The 9,642-nt window shown below is 40.1% G+C and overlaps 1 protein-coding gene across 1 annotated transcript; it reads right to left on the bottom strand.

The window, feature by feature from the left end:
- Positions 1-1,424: 1,424 nt before the first annotated feature.
- ccng2 (cyclin G2) lies at positions 1,425-7,924 on the bottom strand. Its single transcript, XM_030436212.1, has 8 exons — positions 7,768-7,924; positions 6,172-6,326; positions 5,794-5,931; positions 5,254-5,504; positions 4,589-4,667; positions 4,305-4,403; positions 3,390-3,589; positions 1,425-1,658 (listed from the first exon to the last, which is right to left on the bottom strand). Exons 2-8 carry the CDS (start codon positions 6,274-6,276, stop codon positions 1,526-1,528), a joined length of 1,005 nt encoding a protein of 334 aa, XP_030292072.1. The 5' UTR covers positions 6,277-6,326; positions 7,768-7,924; the 3' UTR covers positions 1,425-1,525.
- Between the last annotated feature and the right edge of the window lie 1,718 nt (positions 7,925-9,642).

Here is a 9,642-nt window from a genome sequence, read left to right as displayed (position 1 = left end):
AATATGATTTAGTTGAAGATTGACTTAAGTTTAGTGCTATATGTAGATATATTAGGTCAAATGAAGAGTCATGAGGAGTCTAAAATGATATACATCAATGAATATATCTTTTCCATTTGTTTATTTTCACTATCCTGTGTATTGATGAATAGCTTATTTCCTGTAAAGGCAATCACTGTTGTCACAGCAGTGCAGTTCGTACTAAAGAAGGGTGTTAGCCTGGTCCCTTCTCTTAGCTCAGGAGATCTTTATTAGGACTGTTCAGCTCATAAGTGGAAACTCTTTCTGTTAACCTTTTAGCTCCATAAGATACTTTGCATTACTGAAACTTAGTAATTGAAACTTGGCAGCTCCTTGTTCTTTTCAGACAAGAAAAAGACACAGACAGTAGATAGAAAATAATATTTTTATAAGATTTTCTTTTTTCAGTACAGGTGACAAAAAGAGAATAAATAACTTAATATCTACAAAGAACTATTAACAGATTTTTTTTTTTGTACATTATTTACATTTTTACATGTTTTTGTATTAACATTTTTTTTTACATTTTTGAAAGTTTTAGATGTTTTTTTGACACGGTCAGCATTATTTGTTCATACAACATCCTCTGAACAGTTTCAAAACACAAGACCTTTTTTAAGCTACATCCTAAAATTGGCAACTTCTGAATTTAAACCAGGGTCATACATACACACACACATCCACAAACACACACCCATTATATGTTTTTATCCTACCACCCTGTGGTGTCAGCAGGGTTTGACTCGAAAGATTGACTGTTTCAGAGCTGATTCAATCGTCTCTCCCTTCCTGCTTTTGAGCAAGGCACTTAACTCCACTGTCCTGACATCAAGAGAGCGACTGAACATGAGCTCTGAACACTCAGCTAACTGTTTCCTTCCAGACACAAACCTCCAGTCTGCCCATTAAACACTTGAAAGAGATCAAAGAAAAATGTGCAAATTCAATTTCTACAGAAGATGAGAGCAAATATGCTCACTTTTGCAATGCAGTTATCTCAAGAAATTATTTTGCGTATTTATCTTGTAAGTCTCGAACATCCAGACAGTGAGCCCACAGCCGCTCTCAGCTTCTGTACATCAGGAAAACTCCTTCGTGCTCTTCATAAAAACAGTCTTAGATTAATAACAGTCAAAAAACATTCTATTAAATTAATCACATTTCTTCTCATCGATAATGTGAACCAATCTGGTCTGAACTGATGTCTCGGCATTACATTTTTCTTTTAATCCAACCGCAGTGTTGGCTAGTTCAGCACCATAACAACTAGACTCTGCACATCACTTGTATATCCTTAAAATGTTTCATCCTGGAATGTGACATCTCTACATGCACCAACACATCTATATACTAAAATCTACCAAGTCTACCAGGAAGAGTAAGGACTGCTCAGCTGCCAGTTATGCAACTCTCCACTAGCACCGGAGCTTATTTAACAATAAATTAAAGACGTCGGGTAAAGGAGTCAGGGGGTGAGAAAATGAGGCACAAGTCGGCGGACGCATCAGGCGTGGAAGTGTTGGCGGTGTTTTTGGCGGCGGAGGTGCAGAGGAAAGAAGGGCCCTTCGGCGTCACTGCCAAGAGAACTGCTGAGAGACTCTTCACCTGAACTCATCACATCCTCACATGAGTCCTCACTGTGGAGACACACACAGGCACGCACAGTTATAAAAATGTGAAAACGTATTTGAGTAAATCGGGTTCGGATGAAAGCAGGATTCTGATTCTCAGCTTTTCTAATGCCTTTCTTTCTGTTAATGTGTTGAAAACAACCACAGGCAAACTTCCTGACCCTTACTCTCATCATCTTAGAGACTTATTAGAGACATGTCTTTGCAAACATGACTATTTAAACAGCTTTTTCATAATTACTTACATACACGGAAAAGTTCTGACAGTCAAATAATTGGTTAAAGAAACTAATTGAACAATTGAATAATTTAATAGATGCACTTGAATATAATAAATGTGCTTTGAGTCATTATTTTATAATATTTAACAGACTAAACAACAATAAGGATATGACTAAACAAGAAGTGGGGATTAACATACAGTGAAAATAAGCTTTGCTGAGATTCCCTCTTGAGGATTACATAATTCCTGAGTGTCATAACATTTGTCACACTGGGAGAGAGGAAACGGAGCTGATATTCAACAAGAAACCAGACGACAGAGTGGAACAAACTCCCATTTCAGACAGACTATCTGCTGACATCTATCATCACCTGATACCATGTTCTGACCTATGCCAGTTCAAGTGTGACCTCAGCTGACTGTCAGTGTGCTAACATCTGCAGATTCGGAAATGCAAGTACATGTTAATTTTTTTTTTTTTTTGAGAGTAATAAAGCAGACGAGCTCAGACACTGAGCTGCTCTATGGGTTAAAGATCACTGTTTACAGCAGTCAGCTGGAAAAGTCTTCGTCTTCCTCTTTTCTTTTTTTTTTGGGTACACGCTGACTTAGAAAAAGTGCTCAAGTTCCATGTTACATAAATGTGAGGCACTGTGGCCTTGCGTGACATCATGGAAATGTCTGTGTCAGTGGGACGTGACTAGTGGCACACCTCCCCCCATTGCAGTACAGGAGATATGAGAGGCCCTGACAAGCTCAGACAGCCAGAGGGGCTGGGGTTGTGTGTCTGTGACGTGTTGTTACAACACATCAGAAACTTATGTGTTGCTGCACAGCTGGTTGCCTCAGGAGTGTTACTGTAGCCACTGTAAAAAGTGTTGACCTCCAAACTCAAAGGCTATCATTTAATCTGCCAGTGACTCTTACTAGAGTTCTCACCCTGTTGATACAAATCAACCACATTTTTTACAGTGTGTATTAGAGGTGAGTTGCTGTACATACCAAAACATTTTATGTGTGTGTGGTGACACACAGGGTGTGTCTTGTTCCTTTTAATGTTTAAAGCTGCGGTTGTTGTCCGTGGAGTTTGGTATTTTCCAGCAGATTATACCTGCTGTGAGCAGTCACATGATGTCACATGATGTCTGTGTAACATCTGCATCAGAATGAAAACTGAGTCCAACCCATCTCATTTTAGTTTAAGCAACTCCAAGTCTGATTTTTGAAGTTTGGTTTGAAATATACTACTTTGTGTTCTGACTGAAGCAAAAACTGTTAGCTTCTCAATAGTAGCGGTTTATTTAAGTATTTTTAGTTTTATTAAGATTCTCAGTTGAACAAGTTTTTATTGTTAAATCTCTGGATCAACATTTGCACTAAATTGTATCATATCTGACAGTGTAAGAATATTGTTCAGGTGTGTTTTGGTATTCGATAGCGTTAGCATCTTGTTCAGGCATGTTTTGATATCTGACGGCGTTAGCAACTTGTTCAGGTGTATTTGGGACTCTGACCTCTCACTCTCATCCCAGCAGCCCTCAGGGATGGTGGGTAGCTCGGGGACACTGCGGTAGCTGTGCAGGTTCTGGGCAGTCCGCCGCGACACAATCCACTGCAACTTCCTGTGGTTGGGTTTGCTGCATTCAGGGGAGGCGTAGTCAGACAGACACAGAGCGACACGCTCGCTCCATAGTAGGAGTTCGCCATCTGCAATCTGAAACCAGGCGATACAGCAGTTCAGTTTAGCCACTACGCCCTCTGCCCAGCTCACTGACATCAGTATATTTAAAATGATCGAATTACTTGACACCTAATAGTACGCTGCTTTCAAAAGGGTTCCTATGACCAGAAACCTGGCTTCATTTTCCAGGTTAGGGGGTTAAGAGAACCCAGGTTAAAACACTGCACATTTGTGCAGAAACCTCATCAACTTTTCATGTAACACCTGCACTGTTTGATGCGTACATCTCAAGTGTATGTAGTGTGGGTTTTCTTTGTCGTGGTGCTGGGTTTAAAATAGAAAGTAATATTGGAACAGCATTTATCTTAAATAACATACAGCAATATATAACTATGACAGGGGAGGAAGGACAGGAATGCGACCCAAGAGCATGTGAACAAAACATTACGAGCACAAACAAACGTCATGTTAATGTTGTGAAGTTACCATCTCTGTTAATCCCCAAATGGTTTCCTGTTTGCATCTGATCCATGGAATTTTGAACTGACGGCAACAATTTATTTCACTTTGACGGTACCAAGTCCACTGAGATTAAACCTTTAGACTCATTTACTCTGGAACTAATTTGCTCTGAGTTGCTGTTGTTAATGTTAATTGCTGTTTTTTTGGCTTTCCACTTCACTGGTTTCGACAGGTGTTATTTTCCCCTCCCTGGGTGAGTTGCTGTGTGACAAAATTGTGTGTTTACCTTCAAGTGTCTCTGGATGTGATAGGCTATCTCCAACATGTCGCCCGACTGAACGGATTCAATCTCCTGCATCAGGAGAGACAAGGCTAGGACTGACGGCTAGATGGACAGAAAGAGACAAGGAGTGAAGAAGAGACAAGGAAGAACTGACCGAAACATGTCTTACATGTCCTCTGAGTTTCAGTGTTGTCATCAAACTAACATGGACATAACAGAAAACTAATGAACGTGTCCTTAGACTGCTGTTATCCAGTCTGACCATTGACCCTGCAGTGGATTCCTACCTTTGCTTTTGAGAAGGAGATCCTACACAAACAGGCTTTGAGCTGAGCCTCCAGCTTCTCCAGGCTCAGAGTCTCCTTCCTGTTTACACAGACACACACATAAAGCAGGGTTAAGGTGTGTTTTCAGGTCAGTAATGTTTCCCAGAGACAGAATCCACTTCCATCAACTCAATCAAAACATTTTACAACAAACGAAAAAGGCCAAAAATCTCTAGGACCTTTTGAGGCAACTTAAACAGGTCTGATGTAAAGTGTATGTTTTGGGCTTTGAACCAAAGCTGGGCATAATAAAAACAATACACTGTGCCAGAGTTATGCAATTGTAAGGTGTTGGTGCCAACAAATCTTATCAGTGCACTAGGGTCAGACGTTGCAGTCGGCAGATTACTGACTGCTGCCCTACTTCAGAAAGGAGCTGCTGCAACAAACAAGCAGTGGTTGGGAGAGGCTCCGCCAATCAAATCATAGCAAAGCTTGTGCTAACACAGATCTTGGGTCTGTTATTTTCTGTTGACTGTCTGAGATGGGAAACTATTCCTGAATGTTTCAACAAACACTGCAACCATGTCATATTCAGAAGAAAAGTTGTTTTTGTAGCAGAGGCAAAAGAAAAAATGTTGACTGGTTTCCTATCTGCAATAATTTCCTCTACATGATGGTCTCACCTGTCTGTGGAGTGTGAAAGTGCGATCTGGTGGTACAAATGCAGAAAGGTTAAGGCAGTGATGGCTTTGGACTTGAAGTTGAGCTTCTCTGCAACGATCTTCTCCATGCGCCCAAGGTCGGACACGGAGAACCTGCACTGTCCGATGCGTATGAGCTCGTCGGTGGACGTCACGTTGCACTCCTCCTCAGTCACTTTGGCCGCCATGTGGAGGCAGCTGAGGCTGACGCAGGACAGGTGCTTCGGCTGGATCTGATGTGAACGACACGTGAGTAAGACACGGTTTGAAAACGACCAGTAAAGCAAGAATCTCACACAAAGTTACATTAAACACCAAGTGAAGTAATGTATAATTTTCTGTTTAAGGTTAATTGTTTAACAAATCAATTATTTGTTGTAACTTGTTTGCCACTGAATCTGCTTTTAGCATGACACTGGAGAGGCTTCAAGCTTATACAAACCAATAAGCAGCCAAAATATTTCACCAGACGAAAGCTTAAGTGTCCTAGGTCTACGCCTATCAAGTGTGAACATCTCGTACCCTCATCATGGCCAGGAATCTGTCGAGCAGGTTAACAGCCAGGACAAAGGTCTGTGTGCTGTAACCAAAGAAGCTGGTCAGGCTCCACAGGTCCTCCACTTTGGCATCTCGGCACTTAGCTGAGATCCGACTGTCATCCTGGAAAACACAAATATGCTGTTGATTAACCTGGTCGGTCAGTCACAACACCGATGATTAATTCCATTGTGGCAGAAGCATCTTGAAGAGGCCTGCGAGTCATTCCTGCAGGGCAGGGCAGGGCAGACCTGAAACGTGACTAGCATTTTGAATTACTTTTTCAGTTTACACTTAATTAACAGAGCTATACAAAGCAAAAATAAAGTTGAGAAGATTTCCCAGTCTATTATAGATTAATACCTGCATCGTTGATTCAATGAGGCTGAGTCCAGTCTCTTTCGGAAGATATTGAACCTCCTGCTCATAATTCATCCGCAGCTCCTTCATCAGCTTGAAGGCGTCCATGTCTCTGGCACTGGAGCGAGTGATCTCTTGTTTTCACCACAGTATTTTAACTGCAAAACATGAATACAACGTGATTCAGCTACACGTGTTATGTCAGAATTATCACAATAATCACCACCGTAATGTCTATTTTTTATGTCTATTTTTGTTGTGTCTTGAATGTCTATTCTTTGCCTTTGTTTGTTGTCAAGTGCATATTTTCAGGGCTCTACACCAGTTTATTTCATCAGAACAAACATACTTCTTCTTTCTGGTACTAAGAATATTTCTGTCTTTTCTCTGTTTTATAGTATGTCATGATAAGATTAATGTGTTTTTGGATCTGGACTGTTAATCTGACACGGCAAAACGCTAGAAGATATCACAGTGGTCGATGTTCAATATATACTGAAAATAATTTATTTTCTGCCCATGTAAAAAGACACCACTGAAGACGACATCAAACACAACATTTTGTGTAAAGCATCTTAGTACGATAGAAAATATGGAGTTACATCTTTAAAAGTAGGCTATATGTTATTTTTAGTGATAGGTTTGTTGTATCAACACTACATACTTTAAATGACTGGCCTACATTTGCTCTGAGCCCAAACGGGTCACAACTCGAAGCCCAGCCCACTTCCCTCAGCTGGGCTTCGGTGTCAGATTTCCTGAGGTAGACGCCTTCTCTGTCCTCTCCACCGACAAACAACTGCTTTTCCAAGGTTCTGTCTGTTAATTAACAACCCAAAATACACTAAAACATAACCACACGGCCGAAAAGACTCTGTTTATCGCTTTAGTTGACGGCAACTAAGAAAGCTAACGTTAATAGCAGCCAGCTAGCGTTTTAAATCCTCTCTTGTCAGAGCGGGGGAGGGGCTCTTTTTTTTCATTCCTCAAACGTTAAAAGGTCTATAATATTATACTGAACAACAAGGTTTATCGATACACAACGACTACGGTTTTATAAATTAAAGCGTATTGAAGTGTACTATGGCTAGAACAGGGGGTTTCTTCTTATAATTTAACCGTGGTTTTGGGAAAAATAAGCTCTGCTTTGAACAGGAGACGGATCCAGGGGATACCAATAACAACACACAAGAAACCCATCTATGGCTGCAAGAAGGAAATGTAAATGCCCATTTATATGGAGCAGATATTTTGAATCTTAAACCACGACAAGATACAAGGAAACACTTGCTGTAAACGACATTATTTCCTTACCGTTACAGAAAATGAAACTACAAAATACCCAAACATTCCTGTGCGACTTCTGTCGAAATTGTGCGATTGAAAAGAAGATTTACAGAAGGACACACTATTCATTTCGGGCAATCATCGGCTTTTTTCAGTTGAGATTATAGCTAAATTAACGTCCCATTGTCGACCGTCCACTTTCATCAGCTTTTTTCCGTCTCCCCTCTTTCCGACTTAAACGCAAGGTAATTGTTGTTCAGTAAAACAAGTAGTTTGAACACAAAGAGTATAATTTGTAAATGTTTACTCTACCTGTTCCTTCAGGTTAAATCCACATATCTGTTTCTCTTCTGCCGTAGTGTTTAGTCCTTCTCGTCTCCTCTCGTCTTTCTCCTTTCTCCTTCTTCTCTCTTTTGTTGATGTTCATAACGCTCACGCCCACATGGTGACGTCGTATCGCAGCAACCAATCAAAGGCTTACGTGCAAAGGATAGCGAGAAATAGAAACCTTTAGAGTATAACTGTACCAGTTAGAGCCTTCACTTAATATCTCTTTCGACTAACTGTCTAACAAAATGAACAATCATTTTGTAGTTGAGCTCGATGTTAAATGTTCAATCCAATTATGAACGCCACTGATGTTGAAACTGATGTGGACTGATGCTGACTGATGTCTCCATTAGCCAATCGGCAAGCCGCAGTTTGGTACGTTCAAATAGTCCGCCCAAAATGGGATGATTTGATTGGTTCATGGCTAAACAAAATCCTGACGCAATCTTAGCATTACGTAGTGTCTTTTGACTGTGTGTTTTACTATTGTCTTAAACAGATTGTATGATAAATGTCAGAATCAACGTCTGTAAATGTGGAAATAGGGTCTTTTTCTGACTGTGGGCTGGATTCATGCTAACATTATAAGGAAATACAGTCAAATAAATGCAAGGCTATATGTCAAAGTGATAAGACATCAATCTGCATCCTGTATATCTTCCTTATATTTAATTTGATGTTCTCAGAAAACCTTAGTTAATTATTGTCATAATCCCTCAAAGTGAATTCTTCAAGCCTTAAAATCAGCAAATTTGTATTTAGTTGAGTTCCGCTTATTTGAGGAACCAGAACATCCAAACAACAGATCACAGGGTTACATCATAGTCCAAGTTACAAAAACTTCCCTTATACACTTGACATTTTATCAAACTAATTGTGACTCATCCGGTGACGCTAGCCATACCAGGGAAATACGCAAATGTGTCTTCCTCCAACCATAAAATTGTCATTCCTTGAACACAATGCTTACCCACAGTACGATACAGACGGATGTTTTTTGTTACAATGTTCCTGTTCTGTGGAACAAACTACCTGATAACTTAAAATCTGTCACAACTGTGTTCTCAGGCTCATGATTACTGTATGTGTGTCAATGCAGTTATGTTCAAGATAAGATAAGATAACATGCTCCTTTATTGATCTCTCATGGGAGAAATTTGCAGGTAACACAGCAGGACAGATGGAAATATGTAGCAGCACAAGAGTAAGTCTAAAAGAATAGAGACAATAATAACGAGATATTGGAAGAATAAAGTAACAATTTGAATATAAATGTATAATAACAAACTATTAGAACAAAATCAAACATACTGTATACAGTGACTGTATGTATAAAACTTGTGCAATATATAATGTGCCTGTGCAAATGTGCAATGTTCAGGGTTCCTGAGATAATAAATATCAACAGAACAAAAAAAAAAATTTCTTTGTGACATGAAGTGTATGGTTGAGTCTGAGTCCATTCTTATACACACTCTACACAAATGACTGTCTCAGCCCATCCCCCACAACCAAATACTTTAAATACTCTGATGACACTGACACCATATTGGCTCTTCTCTCGGACCAGGACTCAGTCACAGCATACAAACACTCTGTTGCACATTTTTCCCAGTGGTGCAAGGACAATCATCTCCTTCTCAATGTCACCAAAACCAAAGAACTCATTTTCGACAACCGTAGGAAAACCACTCCTCATGAACCCGTACACATTGACAATCAGCCAGTGGAGATTGTGGACAGTTTCGGATACCTCGGGATCACACTGGACAATAAACTGAACTTCAACCAACACACCTCAGACATTATTAAGCGCTGCCAGCAGAGAACCCACATCATCCGTAAACTCAGATCATT

Source organism: Sparus aurata, chromosome 12, assembly GCF_900880675.1.
Source record: "Sparus aurata chromosome 12, fSpaAur1.1, whole genome shotgun sequence".
Lineage (NCBI taxonomy): Eukaryota > Metazoa > Chordata > Actinopteri > Spariformes > Sparidae > Sparus > Sparus aurata.
Note: the sequence above shows the minus strand (reverse complement) of the source record. Positions and strands in the feature narration are given on the sequence as shown.

Bases quoted from the DNA above. Each gene is read 5' to 3' on its own strand.
- ccng2 (XM_030436212.1), bottom strand. From the start codon at position 6,276: ATGGACGCCTTCAAGCTGATGAAGGAGCTGCGGATGAATTATGAGCAG. The intron at 4,668-5,253 runs GTGAGACCATCA...CTGTGTAAACAG, and splicing joins CTTTCACACTCCACAGACAG to GAAGGAGACTCTGAGCCTGG. The intron at 4,404-4,588 runs GTAGGAATCCAC...CTGTCCATCTAG, and splicing joins TCTCCTTCTCAAAAGCAAAG to CCGTCAGTCCTAGCCTTGTC.